The following is a 27,777-nucleotide window of genomic DNA, read 5'->3' on the forward strand; positions in this document are numbered from 1 at the left end:
GATGATTTATGCCACATTTTTTCACGGATTTGTCTAAAAATTGGTATTTGTTGGTCATAATGGGTTCCAGCTCCGGTAGCGAAACATTGCATGTATGGGTCTACATTTTGGTATAGTCCTCATATAACTGTACCTCCCAATATTCGGTATTTTGATGATTTTTGACACATTTTTTCACGAATTTCCCTAAAAATTGGTAGTTGTAGATCATAATGGGTCCCAGTTCGTGTGGCGAGTCATTGTAATTATAGGTCCACGTTTTGGTATAGCCCCCATATAACGGTACCTCCCTATATTCGGTATTTTGATAATTTTTGTCACATATTTTCGCGGATTGGTCTAAAAATTGGTATTTGTAGGTCATAATGGGTTCTAGCTCCGTTGGCGAAACATTGCATGTGTAGTTCCACGATTTGGTATAGCCCCCATATAACGATACCTCCCAATATTCGACATTTTAATGGTTGTTGTCAAATTTCTTCTAATGTTTCCTTTACCCTAAGGTGGAGGGTATTAAAAGTTTGGCCCGGCCGAACTTACTGTTTTTTTTACTTGTTTTTGGCACATATTGTCAACGCCTACAAATTATTTGAAAAATCATCTACCGAAATTCATAATTTACTTAACCCAATGCAGTTCTTTTTAGAATCGTTTTGAATAATTTCATCAAACATGACGTTATAAGAGATACTATTCATTTAACTGACTTTGTGGCCACTAATTTTTATACCCTCAGTCATATGGCTATATAATATATATCATTTGATACGGCCAAAACGTGCCTCATCTCAATAACGGTTTTAGACCCTAGGTCAATTTGGAACAAATCCGTTTTAGAATATTGTAAGTCGTTCTAGCGATGTCCGTCCGTCCGTTTGTCTGGCTGTGCGCAGGATAACTCTCGAAGGCTGTATCCAATTAAGTCCAAACTTCATACATTGTAATATTATTAACAAGCTTCGATCGAGTTCGCAGATGAGACATATCGGTCCACTCCTTCTGGTACCTCCGCCACAAAGGGTAAACATTTTGAATATCCATGAAGCTCATAAAACGCGAAATTAACATCCGATTCTATTCAAACTTGGTTCATCTCAATATTTCCATCAACACAAAATATTTTATAAAGATGGTAGAGATCGGACCATTTCTTCCGGTACCTCCCCTCATAGGGTTCAAGATTTTGAAAAACAAAACGCACAAAGAAATCGAAATAAGCATCCAACTCTCTTCGAATTTCACACATCCAAATATTTTTGCTAACACAAGATCGGTTGTGAATGATATATATCTGCGAACCCCTTCTGGTACCTCACGAACAAAGGGTTATAATTTTAAATACATTTTTCTGTCATAACTTGCGAAACACGTCAGCGATTCTTTGCAACTTGCTATATCTAAATATTTCTCTCAACCAAAAACCTGGGATGAACATGGGATTTTATCGGTATTAGATGAAGTATGAAAATGGAATACTTCGGTCGACTATATCTGGTAACTCACGCATATTTCAACATTTTAAAAAATTAACACATATGTTATATCCAGTGAAGAAAGTAACCAATATAGGCCAAAACTGTCACGTCGCATTATTTATATCATATTTTCTTAGGTGCGATACGAAATGGATGAGAATGGCCCATTTCCTTCAGAACCTTCTCCATAGAAGGAGCTAAATTTTTTTGCTTATTTTTATTGAAATGCATATGTAATAAACACTTGTGTTTTGTTATAATTAATTTAATCATATATACTTTGCCGATTATTTGCCGATTTTCACGTATAATACGATTTTTCTTGAAATTTTGTTGGCAGCCCTGGGTGTGTGCATGGTCGAGTCGCTCGAATTCGAAAAGTTCATTAATCTCTTACAGTGGTTAAAAGTTTTAACCTGAGATGCCAAGTTGGTAGTTTTCCCGCTACTTTTGGTGATTTTTGACGCATGAAAACCACTATTTAAGTGTTGTAGAGATTTTCTTTTTTAAATCGCTACAGTAGCGATTTGTCTGTTTAAGGTAGTGGTTGTAGCGATTTTTATTGTCATAACATTTAAAGCAAACAAAAAAGAATAACGGACCAAAGCCTATATAAGCTTGGACAAGAAGACTACTTGTAACAACTATTTGACAATAAACTTATTACTTGTATGAATTTTGACCGCAAACTCAGAGATTAGATTACTAGCCGACCTTTTATAGACCTTGTAAAGAACCTTTCTATGTAGAAGTTGATGAGTTTGGAAATAAACTGAGAAACGGTTGATTGTACATATGCAAATATTTCCTTGTCAATAAATTCTTTGCAAAACGAAAACTCATAGTAGAATTACAACAGAAACTTTAAAATTTTTTTACTATGAAGGTTAATATTTGGTATGGTGTCCATTAGCATCCATGACTGCCTTTAGCCGACGCGGCATTGACTGTATTAGTCCATTTATATCGTAATATTCATGAATTTTCAGCCATTCTTCTTGTATTGCTTTGACTAAAGCGTTTCTATTGGTAGGACCGCGTTTTGCAACCTTTTTCTTCAATAATGCCCACAAAATTTCTATGGGATTTAAGTCTGGACTTTGGGGAGTAGCGTCAATAACTTTGCTGCAATTATAAAGCAACCAGGTCCTGCAAAGTAACGATTTGTGTTTGGGGTCGTTGTCCTGATACAACTTATACTTAAGTTTATTTGGCTTTTGACGATCAAAAAACCCGAAACTTTTGGCACTCCTGGATAATTCATTTTTCAGAATGTCCAGATAATATTCTTTCGTCATAGTTTCGTTAAAAATACGCAGCTCCCCAACGCCCTTTGAAGAAATACAACCCCACACCATTACAGAGAGCTTGCCAAACTTAACTGTTGGTATTATATTTTTTTGTTGAAGTGTAGAGTTTGGCTTTCTCCATACTTTACTGGGTCCGTCATGATGATATAACATGATTTTTGTCTTTTCGCAAAAAATTACGTCGTTCCAGTACTCCTCAGCATTTGTAACATTATTAATAGAAAATGTAAGCCGCTTCTCAATGTTAACAGCAGAAAGCAAAGTCTTCTTTCTGGCTACATGAGACGAGTACTTGTGGATTTTTAAGACTTTTCTAACAGTCTCGTGGCTCACTTCCTTATGACACTCATTTTTTATGTCCAATGCCAACTGCCTCAGACTTGTTTGCGGATTTTCTTATATTTTTTTTTTTAAATTTTGGACTGATCGCGTCTGCTGAGTTTTGGTGGTCTTCCCTTAGAATTGTTAAGGTGCAGACGATTTTCTTTTTCTGCACGATTAATTATATTATATATGGTTCTCAATTTAATATTAAACATTTCCGCCAATTCTTTTGCCGTAAACTAACTGAATTAAATTATCATCAACTCGTTTTCCAGGCATGGTTAAAATCGCAGTTTCTGTTTAAATGTGCACTTGTCCAAATAATGAATCGTATTAAAATATTAGTGGAGAGCAAATTAAAGAAGCAGACCAAATTTTTTTTTTTCGAAAATGATGTACCGTTATTTAGTTTTGTTTTCCTTTTCGACCTATGTTTACATTTTGCAAAGATTTAATTGACAAGAGAATATTTGCTTCTGTCTTGTTTTTGTTATTTTTTGGTTTGCTTTATATAGAAAATTACATGTTTTTTTTATTAATGTCAATAGTAACTGTCACCTTTTTGTTTATACATTTTCAATTTAAATATCAAAATTACGACTTTTTTTGCATTTTGCAAAGAATTATTTGACAAACTGTACATATGTGGGGGTGAGATCAATTCTTCTTTTTGATTAGGTTTTGTAGTTTGTGTTCAAGTCAGATTAAAAAAAAAAAACATATATTTACTTTTAAATTAATTTACTGAATTTTAAAATACGTATGAATGTATATGCTTATTTTTTTAATTTTTTCCTCTTTCTGTGTAACGAATGATTTTTTTTTGCCCCTTTTACAAGTTTACATAGTGTTTGTTGGTCTTTGTCAGTTGAGATTTGTGGTAGTTTTCATAGTCTTTTTTAAGCTTAGTCAGTAGCGATTTACGGTGATTTAAAAAAAAAACGTATCTGAAGCGATTTTTAAGTGGAAGCAGTTTGGCATCTCTGGTTTTAACATCCTAAATGGTTAGGGTGACTTCAATATTTTTACTCATACCCCTGAAACGACATAGATGACATCAGCTGATTCGAATTCTTATACCCTCCACCTTATGAGTTTCAGGGAGCAAGGAATTTTAAAACTGATGTATTATAAATCATTATATTTTTCCAACTCTTCTCAAGCTAGGTGTTCGGTATAACTGTATTGTGAATTTAGATGCTCTCTCCAATTATAACGTTTTTGAAAAAAGGCTCAATAAAATAAACCTTACGCTCCACCTTGAATAGGAGGGTATATTAACTTTGACATTCCTTTAGTAACATTGTTAAATATATGTCGTAGATCCCATTAAGTATATACATGGTGAGATGAAAAAACTGCAACCAACTTCAGACTGCAGTCATTTCTAAGCCACTCATCCGACAGCTGTTAAAATTATTCCAGTGACAGCTCTTTATACTGTTTATAAGCGTACAAAAGCATTTCGATGAGAATTTTCCAGAAAAAGGTTATTGCTGATGGAATTCAAGCGTGATTTCTTTATATTTAGCCCAAAGCATTAATACACCCTCCAGAATATTTTCGCTATAATATTAGGCACTTATTCTGATGCCACAGACGATTAATACGAGCGGAGAGTGACCATCGGCTGTTATGGCGGCCCACACCTTCACCATGGCCGGCGCTTGAGTTCTGGTGGCCAACCGAAGGTGCACATTTTCAGCTGACCTCTTTGGCAAGTAAACACTATTATTTTGTTTGATTACAAACTACTGGACAACGAATGTTTTCTCATCGGAGAAAACCAAATTCGGCAGTTCACCACTTTCGGCCAAGCGAAGCAACTCTTTAGCTCTTTTGAGTCTACTTTCTTTCTGTTGTGGTGTAAGTTCTAGCATATTTTTGGAATTTCAATGGCTTTACCCCGAGCTCATTTTTATACCCTACACCACAAGGTGGTCAGGGTATTATGTCTTTGTGCATTTGTTTGTAACAGGCAAAAGGAAACGAGATAGACCCATAGTTCCTTTTGATGATCTGCATAGAATCACTTTCTGAGTTGATTTATGCATGTCAGTCCGTCCGTCCGTCCGTCTGTCCATGTATTCTTGTAAACAAAATGCAGGTCGCATTTATTATCCGATTGAGATGAAATTTTGCAAACAACATTTGTTTGGCCCAAGGACGAACCCTATTGAAATTGGAGATAATCGGTAAAAATTTAGATATAACTCCCATATATATCTTCGTCCGATTTGCATTTTATTGTGCACCAAACATGTAATATCTGCCCGAATAGTATGGAATTTTGCACATACAACCAAATTAGGCCTGAAAATAAGTATGCCAAATTGTATCGAAATCGGTTCAGATATAGCTATAGCTCCCATAAATATTGTTCATCCGATTTGTTATTTTTATCCTCCGCAGCCGTAATATGCACTCTGTAACAACGATATTCAGGGAAATATATCAAATAAAGCTCAGAAATATCTTTGCCAAATTTTATCGAGATCGGTTCAGATTTGGATATAGTTCCCATATATATTTGTATCCGATTTCAAATTAATTTCGCACCAAATGGGCAATACAAGTCCGAATTTAAAAGATACAAATGCTTCGGCATATTTAGTCCTTTGAAATTTAAATTATAATCATAGCGTGTATGATTGAATTCTCCCATAAAAACTTTTAATTATTAAGTTGAGCTCAACTAAATTAGCAAAGTGGTGTAGGGTATCATAAAATCGGCCCCGCCCGACTTTAGGACTTTCTTTACTGGTTCAATATTTGCCGAATAGAATATTGCGATATGTTCAGCTAACGAGGCATTTTTCGGCCACTGCGACGCGGGTTTTAATCAAGTTGCTTCTTTACTTTTCGAACCATTTCTGCTGATGTTGCTGTTTTTTCCATCCACTTCCTTGACGTCGGGCTACGCTACCAGTACCACGGTAACGAGGAAATTTTTCACCAAAATGCTTTTGCACGCTTGTAAACAATATAACGAGCTGCCACAGGAATAATTTTAACAGCTGTCGGACGAGTGGCATCTGGCAAATGACATCAGTCTGAAATTAGTTGCAATTGTTTCATCTCTCCCTGTATATTCATATTCGGCATACAATTCTAAGTCGATTTAACGATGTCAGTCTATCTGTCTGACCCAGTTTCTGTAGTTCAGGATGTATGACAGTGAAAAAGGCAGTGTTAAAAAAATAATAATAATAAACACTCTTTACTTACCTCATATTAGTTGACTATATTTTATTTATTTTATTCTTCACCAAGTTTAATTACATTACCACGAACAATAAAAACACTTCATATGTATTAAATAAAACGTATGAACCATGGCAGAGGAATACAGCCATGGTACATTAAGGAGGTAGAACAGATTTGTAAAACTACAAAAATAGAGCTCTGAGGCTATGCCCGCTTCCTATCAGAATTATTCACAAGTATTGGCAAGAATTTGTTTTCATTTATTTGATATTTTTTCATTCATTTTCGAAATGAGTCAAATAGCGCGATATATAAATGAAATGCCTGGATGTTCTCTCAAAAATATGATCCTAAGTTTTCAATCTTTCAATTCTATGGCTAATCTGGTCACTAGTTTTAATACGCGCCCCGCAATTTAAGTTTCTTCCAATCATTGATTTTGAAAATATTTTGTTTTTATTTTTCAAAAGAACAAATACATACACAAAATTGGCAGAAGTCGGGCAATTATTCAAATTTGTAAAAATTAAAAAAAATTGCATATCATAACAACCGCCAATTCACCTTTGTTCAGTCAAATATGGGAAAACAATGTTGGTTCAAATATTTGCTCAGTCTGACCGTACCTTTAGATCTACCGTTAGACACCAATGTTGTCAACTATAACTTCGTTTTTATGTTAACATTTTGGGTTTGAAAGTTTTCGATTTTTGTCGATAACTCAAAAAATGAGTTAAAGAATCCCACTAATGATTCAACACCGATAAGCCAGCAATCGAAACCCCATCGATTAATTATTGTTATCAATGAATATCGATCGCTAAGAAAGAAGAAGCAAAAATCTAAAAAATTGCACACAAAAATAATTGTTTTGATAAATGAAACATAAATTTAGACCTCAAGAGTTTTTGAATTAATACAAGTGTTATATTGAAACCCAAACCACCAGTGCCTTATTAACAACACGTACGTATCGCCTATATACTTTTTATTTTGTGTAAAATTCATATTTATTCTTGTTTGTATTTGTGCAACTAATGCTTTCGGTTTTAAAGCTACTCTGTAGAGCAATTGGTATATGAGACTTGGACGATGTTAACCCAAGGATCTATACTGGCTCCACATTTATATAATATATAAATGTATGATATTCTTCATTTAGAAAGAGATTCTTGTGGGATTCTATATACTGACTACTACATATATGCTCCCGATGAATCACCAAATATGGCAATGTGAAAAGTTAAGCATCACTTAAATAAGGTTTCGCGATTTTATGATAACTGGGGACATTAAAATCAATCCATCTAAAATCGAGACCAAGAAATATGTGGTTCCTGAAAGTAAAGCTTTAGAGCTATCCATAAATGATGTAGATATACCTTCAGATAATATTATGAAATATTTACGTATTACATTCAACAATTTATTAAAATTTAACCAACAGGCTAGCCAGGTTTTGGGAAGTGTATACGGAATACTTGGAACTTTTTCTAGAATTTTGACAAATCTTCCAAGTAAAACAAAATTATTTTTATATAAAACCGGTAGTGTATGAAGAATCCAAAATTAAACCCCTTGGTTTGCACGTCTATGAATTGATTTCAAAATTTATTCAGCAAATCCGTGATCATTAAAATATAGGATGATTCCTGGGAATGGCTAGGAATTATAATAACAATTAATGATTTAATTAATTATTTTTCTTTAAAGCAAAAGCTTGATACTGCAAACATTTATTGTAAATTTTGAACATGCTTTATAATCATAGGTCTTACATAAAATGATTGAAAGTCTGTTTATATCATTATATTGTTTAAAAAGGCTCAATAAAACCATAAACCTTAGAGTAATTGGTGGACGGAATTACAACACCATCGACCTGTAATTTCAGTAAAAGCCTCATCTCTGCTGTCCATGTTGTGAAATATGTAGCCGTCGCAGATATCGTCAACTGCGTTCGTTATTAACTCAATGCCAGAAAGTAGGAAGTTAAATAGTTTCAAAGATATAAACTCTCATTGGGGAATTCACTGTTTCACTCTACGAATATTCGACTTCTAGTTTCGGAATTCCTCGTACAACTAGCGCCCACACATGTAATTGACGATCCAACGTGTAAAGCTGTTTTTGTGCTATGCAATTTGCGGGATCCCTGTTGATGATCAGCAGCTTCTGAGAAACACTCTATTACGCTGGGGTGGAACAATGCCTCAAACGTCTTTGCTACCGGCGTGATATCGAATGAATCACTTTTGCTAGCAACCTTGTCTAGCATTAGGCAGCGTGGTACCCTGCTGAGTGAGAAAAGAAAACCAACCGAAAGGTTTGGCTGTTGATTCAATTCTGATTTTATTTCTAAATATATTCCTTACGTACTACTGAAACTAATCTAACTTAACCTAGTCGCAGCCACACAATTGTTCTTATCTATTCTAATATTGAATGGAGAACATTGCAGGGCTACATTGAATGGACATAACCTTTATTATCTCACAGATTATCGTATGCGTCAGCGCACAAGATCACTGAATACTTCACATGTGATATTTTATGGCGGCTGGGAAATATTTAATTTTAGAATATTTATTGTTTATTGCTATTGTATGTATCAAAAGTATGTACAAAGTATTTTGTACACCTGCCATTTTTTTGGCAGGTGTTATGGCAGATGGTCTCAAAATATTTAAAAAATCTAAAAATTGTCTAGATTTGGAATTCGTGGCTCTACAGTTCTCAACTAAGGATCAATAGATTTGGAGCTTGAGGTCAGAGTATAGGACAGAGCTGAAGCCTGGCATTTTGGATGGTTATCTGTTAATATTTAGCTGGTGAAATAAATCTCCATTTTTATATGAAAATTTCGAAAATTAACGAAATCATGGACCTTCATATTGATGGTGATTTCTGTAACGAATATAGCTAAATATCGGAGACACAGGATACTATATAGAGGAAAGATAAATTTTCAAATATTGTTTTGAATATCCATTAACATGAGGCGTATATGCTACGAAGATTGGCATGACCTCGTAGTTTCGGTCAAATGCCAAGATAAAACTTTTACAAGACTCTGTGACATTACTTCAAGAATGAAATGAAAACAAAATGTTCAATATTGAACAGATGTGTTGAATGTCCTTTCCGAAAAAGCGAATTTGGTACTTGACGTAGTAGAAACGTGTGGTTCGTCAAATAGAACAATAGAACATAAGAGAAAACGAAACGGAAAACGAAAATAAATTGAAGCAGCGAAAAGACGATGAAAAAACGAACAAGGAGAGGGAAGAACACAACTCAGAAAACATCAAAAAAATATCGTCTTAAAATACTGCTTAGAAAAATTAAATAACATTGAAAATGACTCTGACTCTCTGTGAGGTCATGAACATAAACGGCTGAGTATATATATTTTTATCTCCTAGGACAGAACAGAACTTTAGTTTGTATCACAAGTACAAACAATATTAAGGGACCCTCAATGAAGTTAGCAATGTCTGTAGTGTAGAGAAGAGGATTGCCATTATCTAGACTCAACATTTCACCCAAATACGATAATATATTTAAAAGCCAGACTATAACAAATGCAAGCAACAGCAGGGAGTAGTTGGAAATCCTGAAAAAAAAATATTTCCAAATTAAAAACTCAAATTCAGTTCAAAACTTATTCCGAAAATCGCATGAAGGAAAAAATTTTGCGGTTTTAAAAAAACTAACAAAAAAATCAATGTCGATATTTGGTTGTTATTGCCTTTCTCATCGATTCTTTCATTACATTGTTCGGCGAAATTACAATTTCATATTTAAATTTTGAATTTGTCATTCCGTTTGTAACACCTCTTAATATTCGTGGTAGACGAATTTTTGAAATCACTATGCAGCCCACATTATCTGGCGTAGAGCTTTTAAATTTTGGCACAAGTGTGAGCATTTGATCTGTTCCAGAACCTGCCAGAACCTACTAGTTTTGCAATTTTTTCGATATCATATAGGGAAATCGGTTATCGTAGCAACAGTTCTAGAACAGACCAATTGTGTGTAGGATTATTGGTATTGAAAATGTGATATATCGGTCCACGTTTTCGTACTGCCCCATATAACGGTACCTCCCGATATTCGGTATTTTTATAGCTTTAGCCCACGGTTGTGCTTAAAAATTGAAATTTGCACTTCGTACTAGGTTTTCCGGTGGCAGAACATTGTGAATGTAAACCACGTTTTCCTATAGCGCACATATAACGGTGCCTGCAGTTATATAGTATTTTAACGACTTTAACGACGGCCACATTTTCTATCGGATTTTTTTCAAAATTGGTATTTTTAGTGCACAATTGGTTCAACAACCGGTGTCAAAACATCGTCCATACTGGCCCACAGTTTCCATATAACGATACCTACCGTTATTCAGTATTTTAATGAACCTAGTCACATTTACCCAATTTTGTCAATACAGTTCCCTATTTTGATAAGGCCACCATATCAACCACTTAATTGATATTTGGAAACTTTAACGGTATTCTCTAACCAATCTCACTGGTATTTGCAGTTTAAACTGGAACACGTTTGAATTCAGATACATTTATACTAAAATGACTTCTTTGGCTATTGGTCGAGGAACAACTCTAGTTAAGTAAAAACTCTTTAATTTTTTCAAAATTTTGGGTTCAGAAGAAGGTATTTTTACTATGATTCCAGGAAATTACTTTTTTCTTTGGGTACGATTTTAGTCCCAAAAGGTTGAAAACCTGGGCTAGACCCGGATCCACTTAACCGATATAGGCAATATAGGATCCAAAAAATTTATTAGCACAAATTGTGGCATTTTGAAAAGGTAGGAGTGTCAGCTTTAATTTGACGTCAATTTTGTTACCCCGTTATTGGGACCTTTTTTGACTTTTTGGGGGTTTTAAATAAAATCCGGTTCCAAAAATCAATCATTTGACTATAACTTACGAACTTCTTCAAATAACTCCATTATGTGACCATTTGTTGGATAGGTATTTAATAATCTTTCCAACTATATCTATATATGCATAAAAGGCTAAAATTTAGCACAGACGTGTGTGTTTTGCCAGTAGACAGGATAAGCTCGTAAATAGGCCATGTCGGTTTCGTAGAGCTCCCATATAACGGTTTTTTTTAGTATTTTGATTATTTTAGTGACATTATCGAATTGAGATAAAAGGCCATGTCGGTCCACGTTTTCTTACAGATCCCATATTACGATACCTCCCTTTATTCGGTATTTTGATGATATTACCGACGTTACTCACAGAAATTGTTTTCAAAATTCGTATTTAAATTTCGTAATGGGTACTCCAGCCTATGTCAAAAAAAATGTCGTATGCAGGTCCATGTCTTCGTATAGCTCCCATTTAAAGGTATGTCTCTTTGTTCGTTATTTTGGTGATTTTAGCACCATAAAATCGATGGTACATTCAATAAGAAAGAAATTGCAAATCAATTTCTTGATTTTTGCACCTAATCAATTTGGCGATGACAGTGCAAACTCATTGGAACGACATGTTGAAATCTGCAATCTCCAATTATTCCTTCATGGAATCATCTGTAACTTTTATACATACATTCTTCGATTATCCCGTACAAATGCAAAACGACCGCTTAGATTTAGATCGGAGATTTCACTAACAATTGGTTTGAGATCATTGTATTTTTCCATTTCCGTCTTTTCAACTTTGGCCGCCAGGTAAGTAAACATTATTCCGCAAACACAAATTACACCATTCAGGGCAAAAAAGTAAGGCAACGCCGCCCAGATGTGTACTGTAAGTGGAACGAAAAAAAAATATCTCCAATTAGCTAAGAAAGCGATTTTGAAAAAAATGCATGTTCTACTCACCATCTAACCAACAGTATTCAACACCAATTCCCGGCTTAAAGTCATTGGGTATATTCGAGTTTTGTATGATCACCAATGCAAAAGTTAAGCCAAAACTTAACAGATATGTAAATAAAAAGCATTGGAAATAGGATCTTTTACCATGTTTTACCAGATCCACAGAAGCTGTTTCCTTATTTCGGACACTTGAACGCCATAAGTGATAGCCAATCACGGATAACCAAATGCAGGCACTCTCATAAAAGAAATAAGCCACATAACCTGCGAAACAGAAATTTGACATTTACAAATGCATCACTAGATGGAGGGTATATGAATAAGCCAAATAGCTACAGAGGGTGTACATGAATAAACCAATTTGTTTTTTTTTTTTTTTGCACAACAGCGGAGTCGATTTAGCGATGTCCGTCCGTCGTCTGCCTGATTTGGTCCAAACTTGGTACATTGTAATATTATTGTCAATATCGGTCCACTCCTTCTGGTACCCGCCCCCAAAAATGTCAAAGAAAATTTTCAAAGAAAATAATTTACCGTACAGAAAGATAAAGGATAATACGAGGATGATCTAACTTTGGAAATCCTAATATTTGCATTAGTACTGCCTAATGTGATGTAAGTGTCCGATTGTCTTCAAATTACACACATCACAATATTTTTGTTAACGATATTTTGAATATTCATGAAGCTTATAAAATTCTAAACTAACATTCCATTCAGACATGGCACATCTCAATATTTCCATCAACACAAGATCTGTTTTAAAGATGGTACAAATCGGAACATTTCTTCAGGTACCTCCCACACATAGGATTATATTTAGAACGAGGTAAGCATCCAACTCTATTCAAATTTCACACATCCAAATATGTTTGCTAACACAACTCCAACTCCTTTTGATACCTCACCCATAAAGGGTCACAATTTTCAATGCTTATATCTGTCATAACTTGCGAAACAAGTCGGCGATTCTTTACAACTTGGTATATCTAAATATTTCTCTCAACCAGAAATATGAATATGTAAGTTTTGTGTAAGTTATCAAAATTTCACACATACCTTCATTATACCCTCAGCCATATGGCTACAGAGGGTATATATCATTTGATACGGTCAAAACGTGCCTATTCGAAATAACGACTTTAGACCCTAGGTCTCTTTGGACCAAATCCGTTTCAGAACATTTGGAGTCGATCTAGCGATGTCCGTCCGTCCGTCCGTCTGTCTGGCTGGCTGGTGCGCACGATAACTCTCGAAGGGAGTATCCGATTTGGTCCAAACTTGGTACATCGTAATATTTTTGTCAAACTTAGATCGAGTTTGGAGATGGGCAATATCGGTCCACTCCTTTTGGTACCTCCCCAACAAAAGGTCGAAATTTTCAAAAAAATTATTTTTTGCACAGAAATTGAAAGGATAATCCGATTTTGCTCCAACTTTGCATATACTAATATTTGCGTCAGTGCTAGGTTAGGTGAGAAAATGGACAATATCGGTCCACTCCATCAAGTACCTCCCACACAAATGGTCAAAATTTTTAATATTTACAACTCTCATAAAATTTGATGTAAGAGTCCGATTGTCTTCAAGTTTCACACATCCCAATATTTATATTAACTCAAGTTCTGGTATTAAGATGGAATATATCGGCCCACTCCTTCTGGTACCTCCCACACAAAAGGTCGAAATTTTCAAAAAATATATATTTTTATGCACAGAAAGAGAAAGGATAATCCGATTTTGCTCCAACTTTGCAAATCCTAATATTTACGTCAGAGCTAGGTCAGGTGTGAAAATGGACAATATCGGTCTACTCCAGCAAGTACCTCCCCCCCCCCCCCCAAATGATCAAAATTTTGAATAATTACAACTCTCATAAAATTTGATGTAAGAGTCCGATTGTCTTCAAGTTTCACACATCCCAATATTTATATTAACCCAAGGTCTGGTATTAAGATGGACAATATCGGTCCACTTCTTCCGGTACCTTCCCCATACAAGGTCAAAATTTTCCAATAGAAAAAAAAAAAACAAAAAAAAATATTTTTTTCTGCGCAGAAAGAGGAGCTGTAATCCGGGTTTGCTCCAACTTGACAAATCCTAATATTTTCGCCAGTTCTAGGTCTGGTACAAAAATGGATAATATTGGTCCACTTCATCAAGTGCCTCCCCCACAAAGGGTAAACATTTTGAATAATTATATTATTTTATTCATGACTTGGTGCATCCCAAAATTTCCATTAACACAACCCAGTTCAAACCTAGCACGTCGCTATATTTATATCATATTTAGTTAGGTCCGACACGAAATGGCCAATATTGGCCAATTCCTTTGGAACCAACTGCATAAAGGTTTAAACATTTGATTAATCTAACCAGAAGTCAAAAGATTTTAAAATAATCGAACATTGGCTGAGGGTATACATCTGTCGGCAAAACCGACCGATACTTTTTTACTTGTTTTCTTCAAATTTTACACATACCAATATTTTAGCTGTATTAGAGGAGGTGTGAAAATGGAATACTTCGGTTCGCTATATCTGTTACCCGACGTATTTTTCCACATTTTCAAGAATTTGCACATATCTATATATACAAAGGAAAGTTGTGTTATAACTCAAGAACCGCTGGCCTAATTTTAACGATTCAGACAAAAAAAAAAAAAAAAAAAACAAAAAAAAAAAATTGGAATTGGAATTTACAATTGTAATGTTTTATACTGCATGATTTTTTTTTTTCATTTTGCCTTGCTATTTTCAAATGCACATTTGTAGTTTTTTTATGCCCTACAACACTTTGTGTTGGGGGTATTATAAGTTTGATTGGGCCAAAAATTATGTAACACCTCCCACATAGGAAAGTATATATGGATCTTCCTATCTCGCCGACCTGAGTCGTTTTAGCTGTCCATGTAAATTTGTAATCACGCTACAGATCGCAATTATGGCCGGATCATCACGAAATTGAAAACGGAGGTTGGGATAGGGTCAGTATAGAACCCTATTGGTTTTGGAGATGATCGAATAATATTTAGGGGTCGAAATGGACCAAAAACTGAAAAAATCCTGATTTTGCAGTTGCTCTACTGGTCGCAATTATAAACCAATCGACGCGGAAGTTTGCATGGGGCTACAGCTTAGGGCTAGACAGACGCCTTCCAATTTTGATGGTAATCGGATAATATTTAGTGGGTGAAATTGACCAGAACATTTGTGTTAAATAAAAGTACAATTTACCATTAAACCGCGAATATTTTTAATCTTGGCAAAATCGCAAATAGACGAACAGGTCAATTCTGACCGTTACGTAGATGCCTAATATATCGGATATGTATAGCGAAATATATACAATGTATATATAAAGAGTAACATCCCTTTCCTCTTTATATATACATTGTATATATTTCGCTAGAATGCTTATATCTAAAGAATGGCTGGACCGATTTTGAAATTTTTGTCAATTCAGAATGCCCTCCTGGCATAAAAGTAAAATATCTAAAAAAAATCGCATAAAAGGATGTCAATAATGATGTTAATATAGATTTTGTAGTATGTTGTGACATTTTTTTTAATTTTTTCATATTTTTAATCGCATGCGATTTTTTCAATTTGACTTATAATATTGAAGTTTATATTTTGTAATATTTTTTCAGCTTACAACACAGTTTGGTGTTATTACATATAGGTGCAATTATCGTCCGATCTTCATGAACATTTTCACAAGGGTAGGGTAAGGCTCAGAAGGGCTAGGCCTACTTTTTTCAAAGATGTCCGCTATATATTTAGGGGTTGAAATGGACCAACAACTAAAAACATTCCTGATTTTGCAGCCCTTATAAAGGTCATGAATAGAAACCAACGGACAGGAAATCTCGCATGAAGTTAGAGTTTAGGACAGCGGGTAGAATGGACTACTACTTTTGCGTGAAAAAAATACCAACATTACTTACAGATGATATCTGAAATACACAAAAGGCGAACTTCTGGCTTAAGTCTAAATTTGAAGATACAGAGGGGCTTCTAGCTTTTGTAAAATGGACCACAACAACTAACAGCACGACGGAGTGTGTAAATATTGGGCAAATTTCCCTGGCCAAAATGCTAATATCTAGGCAGTGCTCCGTGACATAATTTCAAAAGCTAAATCTTCCAAAATTGATTTTGACATAGGGGGGCTTCTAACATATTGTAGTGTTGTAGGGTACCACATGGTCGACCCCGCGCGGCTATAGCCTTTGCTTACTTGTTTTTATTTGTTTTTCTTTTTTTAATTTTGTTTATTTATTTATTTATTTTTTTTTTTTTTTTTTGTCAATCTATCTTTTTACATATGACACAAAGTTGTGTTAGCTACTACGCTTATAACTGTAGTACCTATTACGAAATTTTAATACGAAATTGGAAATAATTCCGGCAAATAATGTCGCTAAAATCATGAAAATACCGAATATCGGGAGGTACCGTTATATGGAGGCTTTACGAAGACGTGGACCTGCATATGACATTTTTTTTCATAGGTTGTAGTAACCATTAAGATCTCCCAATACAAAATTTGAAACAATTCCGGTAATAATCACCAAAATACCGAAAATCGGGAGCTACAGTTATATGGGGGCTATACGAAGACGTGGACCTGCAAATTTGTCATAGGCTGTAGTACCCATTACGAACTTCACATACCTACTGGTAAACTATGCATGTATGCAAAATTTTCTATCTCAATTCGTTCCAAAGATAGAAGAAGTATTCGGTTAGTTCAGGAAAATCCCAAAGGGTTTTTGGGTTTCCAGGGCAAATTTTAATATATTTTTTATACCCTACAACACTATGTGTTGGGGGTATTATAAGTTTGATTGGGCCAAAAATGATGTAACACCACGAAATATTGATTTTCCACATAGGAAAGTATATATGGATCTTCCTAGCTCGACGAGCTGAGTCGATTTAGCTATATATGTCCGTCCGTCTGTCCATGTAAATTATGGCCGGATCATCACGAAATTGAAAACGGAGGTTGGGATAGGGTCAGTATAGAACCCTATTGGTTTTGGAGATGATCGAATAATATTTAGGGGTCGAAATGGACCAAAAACTGAAAAAAATCCTGATTTTGCAGTTGCTCTACTGGTCGCAATTATAAACCAATCGACGCGGAAGTTTGCATGGGGCTAGAGCTTAGGGCTGGACAGAAGCCTTCCAATTTTGATGGTCATCGGGTAATATTTAGTGGGTGAAATTGACCATAACATATGTGTTAAATAAAAGTAAAATTTGCCATTAAACCGCGAATATTTTTAATCCCGGCAAAATCGCAAATAGACGAACAGGTCAATTCTGACCGTTACGTAGATGCCTATGTTAAATATATCGGATATGTATAGCGAAATATATACAATGTATATATAAAGAGGAAAGGGATGTTAGCTAGAATGCTTATATCTCAAGAAAGGCTGGACCGATTTTCACAAATTTTGTCAATTCAGAATGCCCTCTTGGCATAAAAGTAAAATATCTAAAAAAAAATCGCATAAATAGATGCCAATAATGATGTTAATATAGATTTTGTAGTATGTTGTGACATTTTTTTTATTTTTTCATATTTTTTATCGCATGCGATTTTTTCAATTTTACTTATAATATTGAAGTGCATATTTTGTAATATTTTTTCAGCTTACAACACAGGTTGGGGTTATTATATATAGATTGCAATTATCGTCCGATCTTCATGAACATTTTTAAAAAAGTAGGGTTAGGCTCAGAAGGCCTATTGTTTTCAAAGATGTCCGCTATATATTTAGGGGTTAAAATGGACCAACAACTAAAAACATTCCTGATCTTACAGCCCTTATAAAGGTCACGAATAGAAACCAACGGACACGAAATCTCGCATGAAGTTAGAGTTTAGGACAGCGGGTAGAATGGACCACTACTTTTGCGTGAAAAAATACCAACATTACTTACAGATGATATCTGAAATACACAAAAGGTGAACTTCTGGCTTTTTTTTATCGTAGACCAGATAAGTCTAAATTTGAAGATGCAGAGGGGCTTCTAGCTTTTGGAGATGAGTGCAAAATATTAAGCATTTTGTATGACCATCGGATTATATTTAACTTTAAAATGGACCACAACAACTAACAGTACGACGGAGTGCGTAAATATTGGGCAAATTTCCCTGGCCAAAATGCTAATATCTAGGCAGTGCTCCGTGAAATAATTTCAAAAGCTAAATCTTCCAAAATTGATTTTGACATAAGGGGGCTTCTAACATATTGTAGTGTTGTAGGGTATCACATGGTCGACCCCACCCGGCTATAGCCTTTGCTTACTTGTTTCTATTTGTTTTTCTTTTTTAATTTTATTTATTTATTTATTTTTTTTTTTTTGTCAATCTATCTATTAACATATCACACAAAGTTATGTTAGTTACTACGCTTATAACTGTAGTACCCATTACGAACTTTTTATACGAAATTGGAAATAATTCCGGCAAATAATGTCGCTAAAATCATGAAAATACCGAATATCGGGAGGTACCGTTATATGGAGGCTATACGAAGACGTGGTCCTGCATATGACATTTTTTTTCATTGGTTGTAGTAACCATTAAGATCTCCCAATGCAAAATTTGAAACACTTCCGGTAATAATCCTCAAAATACCGAAAATCGGGAGCTACAGTTATATTGGGGCTATACGAAACTATGCATGTATGCAAAATAGCGTGAGAGATAGCGTGATTACAACAGACAGACAGACGGACATTGCTAGATTGTCTTAGAATTTTACGCTGATGCAGAATATATATATATATATATATATATATATATATATATATATATATATATATATATATACGATATATATACCCTATCAGGGTGGGTGCGAAATTCTAAGTGTAGGAGAATATTCGGTTAATTGAGGAAAATCCCAAAGGGTTTTGGGTTTCCAGGGCAAATTTTAATATATATTTTTTTATAGAACAGTGTGGCTTGTTTGTTCGGGATACCGTAGTATTTTGTTGTTGCAAAATAGTCTGGCTTTATCCCTTTATTGTTGTTTTTATAAAAACAACGTTTGTTTATTAGTGGAGAACGATGGTAATGTTTACCAGGGGGTAAGGCAGGGAATACCTAGGTTTCGGAAAGAGCCACCAATCCTCATCAGTTCCCTTGTTTTTGTCTGGGATATTCTCCCCAGAAGTTATTTTAAAAATAACTTCTATGACAAAAAACATTTTTTACCCAAGTGACGAGATCGTACGCTCAATAGAAGAGGAACCAAAGAATTAAATAAAACTAAAATTCTCTTGGAAAGTCTTCTAAATCTTACAACCGCACTTATAAACATTTACATCTTTCTCCACTCGTTATGCTTTCGTTCAGCCTGCACGAAGTAGCATAACCATGTAAGTTGGTTTTGTCTGTTACAACAAAAACCCCTTCGTCGACCGTGCCTTGTCTATTAATAGAACAGTGTGGATGCCGTAGTATTTTGTTGTTGCAAAATAGTCTGGCTTTATCCCTTTATTGTTGTTTTTATAAAAACAACGTTTGTTTATTAGTGGAGAACGATGGTAATGTTTACCAGGGGGTAAACATTACGAAGGGGTTTTGTTGTAACAGACAAAACCAACTTACATGGTTATGCTACTTCGTTCAGGCTGAACGAAAGCATAACGAGTGGAGAAAGATGTAAATGTTTATAAGTGCGGTTGTAAGATTTAGAAGACTTTCCAAGAGATTTTTAGTTTTATTTAATTCTTTGGTTCCTCTTCTATTGAGCTTACGATCTCGTCACTTGGGTAAAAAATGTTTTTTTTGTCATAGAAGTTATTTTTAAAATAACTTCTGGGGAGAATATCCCAGACAAAAACAAGGGAACTGATGAGGATTGGTGGCTCTTTCCGAAACCTAGGTATTCCCTGCCTTACCCCCTGGTAAACATTACCATCGTTCTCCACTAATAAACAAACGTTGTTTTTATAAAAACAACAATAAAGGGATAAAGCCATATTTTTTTATTTTCAATTTTTTTTAACAGTTTTCAAAACAATTTTGGCAAAAGTTTGTGATTTGAGTTTTTAGAAAGAAGAAAATATCCAACATAGGTCACAGTTTTGTATAACCCTCATATGAAGATGTCACCTGATTTTGGCTATTTCCAGGGAGTATTTGGCATCTTGGCTTATAAGGGGATAGAAAACCTATTCACAGAAGATGTTCAAAGTTTTGGAGTAGCGCCCATATAAAGGTATCTTCTGATTTTGCTCTATTTCAGGGTTCTTAAAAACATTTTCCAATCGATTTGGCTTGTATGTGTAATGTTGATTAAGGCTACTTTGTTGCTAAACTCTGTACAATATAAAACAAGTAAGCAAAGGCTACAGTCGAGCGGGGCCGACCGTTGAATACCCTACAACACTATAATAAATGATACAGATTATATAGGCGAGATACTCGAAAGAATTCCACAAGATATTGTGACAAATAATAAAAGAAAACCATTAGGTTTCGTTCTCTAATTTTCGAATAATAGCAACTTAAACTAATTTGCACATTTCCAATTAATTGGTAGATGTTGCACTTAAATGGTCTTCCTACATCTGGAACCTATATTTCCCAAAGACCTATAATCCCTCAGACGTGGGAAAAGATTAACATTTATTATTGGTTTCTTACTGAAACGCAACGAAATCAGCGTTAACAAAATAGTCAGAAGTGCGTCTTTCCTGTATTTGTGAATTCTCCAAAAAGTCACCGGAATGGCCATTTTCGTATTTTGTCTACAAAAGTTGGCAAACTATTTCACACATTGAATATTTTGGGATGGACATCCAAAACTGCTTGGCTTTTGCAAAGTCCGGTAACCCCCATCCAAATGTGCGTGAGGATTGGGCGATAATTACGACCTGTTCACAAATTTTGCAGTTTTTTGGTCCATTTCAACCCCTAAATATATGGCGATCATCTCCAAAGGAGTAGGCTTCTATTCTGACCCTCATCTTATCCCCATGCAAAATTTCGTAAGGATCGGGCCATAAATGCGATCTGTATATGATATCCTGATATCCTAACTACTTAGTTTTGTTAGCTGTAGAAATATTACCAAATGTTTAATTCAAAATGAAAATATGACAAAATTGAAAAAATATGAGAAAATTTTACAAAATCAATATTTTCATCTTTAGAGAGATATTTTTATGCGATTTTTTAGACGTTGTTTCTTTCCTGCCAAGAGGCCATTCTAAATTAACGAGAACTGTCGAAATCAGTTCAGCCGTTCTCGACATATAAGAGATCTTTCAAGCATATATTCTTTGATAGACATATATATCGCACATATTTTGCTATATATCCGTTTTGTTGGATGTTAACATCAATGTAAAGGTCAGAAGTAACCTTGTCATGGCTTTGTGATTTTGCCGGGATTTAAAATATTCGCGGTTTAATGAAAAATTTTGAATTTTTTCAACACAAAAAATATGGTCTATTTTACCCGCTAAATATTATCCGATGACCACCCAAATTGGTAGGCTTCTTCCCTGTCCTAAACTCTAGCTACATGCGAAATTCCGCGTCGATTGGTCTATAATTGCGACCTGTACAGCTACTGCAAAATCCGACATTTTTTCAGTATTTGGTCCATTTCAGCCCCTAAACATTTGGCGATCATCTCCAAAAGAAATAGGGTTCTATTCTGACCTCAACCCCACCTACATTCTAAATTTCGTGAAGATCGGGGCATAATTGCGACCTGTAGAGTGATTACAAATTAACATGGACAGACGGACAGACGGACGGACGGACATACATAGCTAGATCGACTCAGCTCGGCGAGCTAGGAAGATCCATAATTTTTGGCCTAATCAAACTTATAATACCCCCAATACATAGTGTTGTAGGGTATAAAAACTCTGTACAAATATATAAGTTGAGCTGAACTCTTGCATGGCTTGGTTTGAACTATATCGACTACTTCCTTCACTTTATATGAGATATGTGATAATTTTTAAAAAAAATGTTAAAATTTGGGTGAGGTACCTGATATAGTCGACTAAAGTATTCCATTTTTATACTTCATCTAATACAGATGAAAATATTGGTATGGGCAAAATTACAAGAAAATCGCTAATTTATATTCACATTAAAGCGAAATCATAAAATGCATATTCATCTCAGGTTTCCGGTAGAGAAAAATATTAGTTGTAAAGAATGTATGACTTGTTTCGCAAGTTATGACAGACACAAGTACTGAAAATTGTTGGTGAGGTACCAGAAGGATTCACAGATATATATCATCTTCACAAAAGATCTTGTGTAAGCAAACATGTTTGCATGTGTGAAGAGAGTTGGATGCTTTTTTCGTTTTTCAAAATCCTGAAACCTATGTGGAGAAGATACCAGAAGAAATGGTCCGATCTTGTGTTGATGGAAATATTGAGATGTGAAAATTCAGAATGGAATCGGATGTTAATTTGGGGGGGGGTATACTTGATGGATTAGGACGATATTGTCCATTTCCGCACTGATACAAATATTAGGATTTTCAAACTTGGAGCAAAATCTGATTATTCTTTATCTTTCTTTGCGGTAAAATATAAATTTTTAATTTCGACCTTTTGTAGAAGGAGTAGACCGATATTGCCCATCTCTGATCTCGATCTAGGTTTGAACCCCAAAGGGTCCAAATTTGGAACAATAACTGTTATAAAATGTGAAATATCAGTCCGATAGTCTTCTAGTTTGACACATCTTAATATTTCCACTAACCCAATATCTGGTATAAAAGAAACAATATAACGGAAGACTCCTTCTGGTACCTCCTCCTCTGATGTGGAGTGGAGAACAGATATATATATAGAACCACTAATTCTGGTACCTCTCCCACAACGGGTCAAATTTTTTAATAATAATAACTCTTACAGGGTGTCAAATAAGCACCCGATTCTCCCTAAGTTTTACACATCCCAATATTTTTACTAACGCAAGATTTGTCACCCCACAAAGGGGGACAATATTCATTACATGTATCTGACACCTTTTAACTTTTTCCTTTTTTTTTGAAAAATGTTCCTATTCATGATTGTATTTTAGTAATTTTTTTTTTTACAAACCTATTTGATGTCCTTATTTTGCATTTGTGGTATGGCTTGCTTTACTAACTCACACAGGTATACTTGATAACTGCCATTAAACTTACCAATAAGACTGCATGTCATCTCGGGAAATGTATATTCCGACAATGAAATAATAGCCAAAACCGTATAGCCAATGACCAATGACAACAGACTGCTTATTATAAACCAACCATAGATGCTCCCTCTCAGTTCGGGTATTGCAAGGTAAACTATCACAGTTAAAATCAGACACAATGTTGAAAACACCACACCTATGGTAAAAGGATTTAAATGTGAAATATTTGCATACAACATTCCATTTTTTGTATTTATACTATTCAAATTTCACTTACCCCAATTAGAAACCCGTTTCCATGTTGACAAGACATTGGGTACGGGACAGACCATTGCCGTCAATGACCATTCGCCGTCCGTTGTCCGTAATAGAGTCAGACAGTATTCTCCTTTGGATACAACTGTTCCATAATGGGGCAATGTCAGCATACCATTTTCTAAAATTTGCCATCCGTCCTCTTTGTGCATCTCTGGCAGCAGAGCTTCGGGATATTGACAGGGTCTTCCATTCAATTTAATAAAGTCATTAATAGCATTGCGCGGCATCGTCCCACCCTTATTGGAAGTAACATTTACATAAAAACTATTCGATATTTCATGTTCGATGCGACGACATTTACCCTCGGAGTTGAGATATTGTTTAGTCGGATGGCAACAGAATTTAATGCAACCACCATTTTGGCATACGCAGCCACGGGGATGTGGTGGATATGGTATCCTTTGTCCGCCCAACACTTCTATATAATCATATATGGTGACTTGTTCAGGTGGAATTATAACATTGTCGTAAAGATACGATCCGTTTGAAAAACGATGTGCATTTGTTAAATTGGCCGTTTCGTCGAAATTGCATAATGGTCTTGGCTTAAGGGAGATAAGTGGTTCAGCAAACGCCCAATTGTATGAGGCATAGGAAACCAGTAGTATATGATATAATCGATGCATATATTGTTCTAAAAAAGAGAAAAATGGTATATACAGTCAGAGTCAAAAGGAAATGTAGAATTACATTAATATAAGTGCTGTTTCAGAACGGCAAAAATGTGAAAAACCTGCCATAACACATTTTCCTATTAGGATCTCAAAAAAAAAAAAAAAAAAAAAAACAATAAACAACAAAGTATTCCACCGAAGTATTCCATTTTCATACTTCATATAATACAGATAAATAATATTATTGGTAGATTTATATCAAAATTGGTTCGCAGACATATATCATCCTTACAACAGATCTTTTGTTATCAGAAATGTTTGTGTGTGTGAAATTTGAAGAGAGTAGGATGCTTATTTCGCTTTCTTTGAGAGTTTGGTTTTTGGGAATCTTGAACCATATTTTGGGGAGGTACTAGAAGAAATGGTCCGATCTCTACCACCATTTTGATGGAAAAATTTAAATGGGCCAAGTCTGAATGGAATCGGATGTTATGAATATTCAAAATGTTGACCCTTTGTGGGGCAGTACAAGAAGGAGTGCACGAATGTACCCCATCTTCACAGCAGATCTTGTGTTAGCAGAAATAATAAGATTTGTGAATATAAAGGATGCTTATTTCGGATTTCATAATCGTTTTGGTTATTTAAAACATTGATATTTTATGGGGGAGGTACCAGAAGGAGTGGTACCATCTATATCATATTTATAACAGATTTTTAGTTGATAGAAATATTGACATGTGCCAAGTCTGAATGTAATCGAATGTTAATTTCGCGCATCATGGACATTCAAAATGTTGGTCCTTTATAGGGGAGGTACCAGAAGGAGTGGACCTATATATTCCATCTTCACACCAGACCCTGGGTTAATAAAAATATTGTGATGTGTGTAATTTGAAGACAATCGGACTCTTACAACATTTTATAATTGTTATTAATATTCAAAATTTTGACCCCCTGTGGGGGAATAAAAATGCAAAACTTATCGATTCTTGCAGCTTCTATAACAGAACAATAAATAATTCCAGTTTCTACAGCATAGTTTTTATACCCTCTACCATGAATGTAAATATACAGGGCGTGTAAGTATACAGGGCGTTTGACTTTGTTGCAGTTTTTTTATCTCACCCTGTATTCTGTATTTTGATTGTTAAGCCACATTCTCCCACGGACTCTTAGAATTGAACCGCAAATTTTGCACAGATATTTAACATTTTTGCCAATATTGAATGTCTTGTTTAGGAAGACATGTTCATCGAGGTACCCCAATTTTCTTTTGGTAGTGAAAAGACATATCTCCGTTTTTTCAGCCTTGCGTTAAGATCTCTTTGGTCTAGTCCAGTTGACTTGCTTTCCGAAATACAATAGTCCAACGGATTGGTATCCGGAGACTTCGGTGGCATTTGTGCGCTGGAAATATAGCGAGGAACCTCATTTTGTAACTATTCTTGGGTGGCGCGTGCTGAAAGTTGTCTAATAATTGCGTGCCCAAGGCTTTAAAACATATTTCCCATTTTCGCACTTTATATAGCAATGATGTAAATATTAGGATTTGGAAAGTTGGAGAAAGTCGGGCCTTTGTGGGAAGGTACCAGAAGGAGTGGACCGATCTTGTCCATCTCCGAACTCGATCTAAGTTTGATAAAAATATTGCGATGTACCAAGTTTGTACAAAATTGTATACTCCCTTCGAGACTTATCGTTCGCACCAGCCAGCGGACTGATGGACGGACATCGCTAGATCGACTCCAAATGTCCTGAAACGGATTTGGTCCAAAGAGACCTAGGGCTTAAAATCATCATTTCGATGAGGCACGTTGTGTGTGTATCAATACTCTTTAGCCGTATGGCTGTGGTTTAAAATGTACGAAAAATACAAATGGTACTAAATTCGGTATTAGGTGTAGAAATAGGGCTGGAATTTGGAATACAGAATGGTTTTGGAAATGCCTACAATAATTGTTCAAAAAGTACTAAATAGTACTAAATTTCGATCACTGTTGGTGTCTAGTATGGAGAGATGTAGATTTATTTTGGATTATCCCTACTAAATGTTACTATTGCCGAAACTTAATATTGAGGTTACTGTTGATTTTTCGGGCTCACCTATGGAGACGTTGAAATAGTTTTGGACAGAAAAAATTGATGTAGGTCCATTGTACAATGATTACTAATATCCTCCTCTGTGAACTTCAAAATTAAAAAAATATATATTAGACCTTGAAAATCTCAAAATTTGGAGGGATCTATGAAATTTTTACTTGAAAATTTTGTCAAACTGAACAAATTTTCCATGTTGAGTACTAAAAAGTGTTAACCTAAATAGTCTTTATTCAATTTCTAGTTCAAATTTATTATTTTTGTGGAATTCAGTAAAACCTTAAAAAAATAAGTAAATAAAACTTGATATTTGTCGTCATAAATGATTTTGACAGAAACGGGCATGCATTTTAGTCATTTTTTCTTTTTGTAAATTTGTTCTACCAGACCTCCAAAAAAATCGTTCGATTTTCCTCAAAGAGTGAAACTCAATCGAATTCGAGTGAGTGCACTCCCGGGAGTAGAAAAAATTTGAGCGAACTCATTTTTTCGATGTTACTCGAATAGAAATGGGCATGTTTGCTAGTTTTTGAGTGGGAGTTCAAATTCGGGTAGACCCTGCAAGCATTTGGAATTGAGTAACTCACTTCCATTTGAAGATGCCACTTCTGCGACGCTTCTAATACTAATAAATGCGATAGTATTTACATTTACAATAACAAAACTACTGTTGTCTACTTTCTATTGTCTCGTAGTAAGTACTTAGTGTCGACAAGAAAGTTGAAGGGAGGTGTCGCGTGTGCAGACCAGAGGGCTGCAATGAGTTTGATTGAGTATGCTTGATCACACACAGTAGAAATACAATCAAACTCAATCAGTCGGTCAGATTTAACATGTTTATTCGAGTTGCTCAAGCCAAACGAAAAAGTTGTGATCAAACATGTATTGATCGAAGTGTTGTGTTCGCAATCAAACAGCTCCAATGAGTTATTTGTTTACGAACTTATGTTGAATTGTTCATAACGGGTCGATCATCTATGAGGAGTCTTGTCGGTTTGATTCATCCCAGTTAAGTGAGTGATTTGATTTGATTAAAACACAAATGTTCGAAACTGAGCGAAATCATGATTGTAATTTTACAAAGGATTTCATAACTAAAAGCTGTCCCCATTAAAAAATTGGTGCAAATTATATTTAATAAACAGACAATGTTTTCATTTTATTTGGGTTTTTGGTATGTTAGACTTCAGTGACTTATTTCTAAAAAACAATATTAATATTTTCAATACCGAAACACATCATTGGTATTTAGTAAACAAAAAATGTTTAAATATTTTTTTATTTTAAAATTTTTATCAAGATTTTTCCCAAACTTCGAACTTTTCTTTTACCTACACCTGTGTAGTTTCTACTTGCAACAATTTCGGTCGCACTACCAC

At 34.9% G+C, this 27,777-nt stretch overlaps 2 protein-coding genes across 6 annotated transcripts in view; one reads left to right on the top strand and one right to left on the bottom strand.

Annotated features, from left to right (window-relative positions):
- Nucleotides 1-27,777, top strand: part of LOC101889113 (G-protein coupled receptor Mth2) — a 361,585-nt gene that overhangs the window by 231,353 nt on the left and 102,455 nt on the right. For 2 of the 4 annotated variants that reach the window (XM_059126422.1, XM_059126425.1), the window contains exon 1: nt 6,916-7,282. The exons of the other annotated variants lie outside the window; for them this stretch is intronic. The gene's annotated coding sequence lies outside the window, so the exon portion shown is untranslated. Of the gene's footprint in view, nt 1-6,915; nt 7,283-27,777 lie in introns of those variants that run through there. 4 annotated transcript variants of the gene reach the window in all.
- The window catches only part of LOC101899086 (G-protein coupled receptor Mth2), a 36,595-nt gene continuing 16,831 nt past the window's right edge, over nt 8,014-27,777 (bottom strand). The window contains exons 1-6 of one of the 2 annotated variants that reach the window (XM_020038967.2): nt 23,986-24,189; nt 23,644-23,920; nt 23,374-23,562; nt 12,177-12,437; nt 11,902-12,100; nt 8,014-9,932 (exon numbers count right to left, since the gene is read on the bottom strand). In XM_020038967.2, the coding sequence (XP_019894526.2) occupies nt 9,731-9,932; nt 11,902-12,100; nt 12,177-12,437; nt 23,374-23,562; nt 23,644-23,920; nt 23,986-24,042 (1,185 nt within the window). In that variant the 5' untranslated portion in view covers nt 24,043-24,189 and the 3' untranslated portion in view covers nt 8,014-9,730. Of the gene's footprint in view, nt 9,933-11,901; nt 12,101-12,176; nt 12,438-23,373; nt 23,563-23,643; nt 24,319-27,777 lie in introns of those variants that run through there. The other variant, XM_059126416.1, reaches the window with a different exon arrangement.

Source organism: Musca domestica, unplaced genomic scaffold, assembly GCF_030504385.1.
Source record: "Musca domestica strain aabys unplaced genomic scaffold, Musca_domestica.polishedcontigs.V.1.1 38, whole genome shotgun sequence".
Taxonomy (NCBI): Eukaryota; Metazoa; Arthropoda; class Insecta; order Diptera; family Muscidae; genus Musca; species Musca domestica.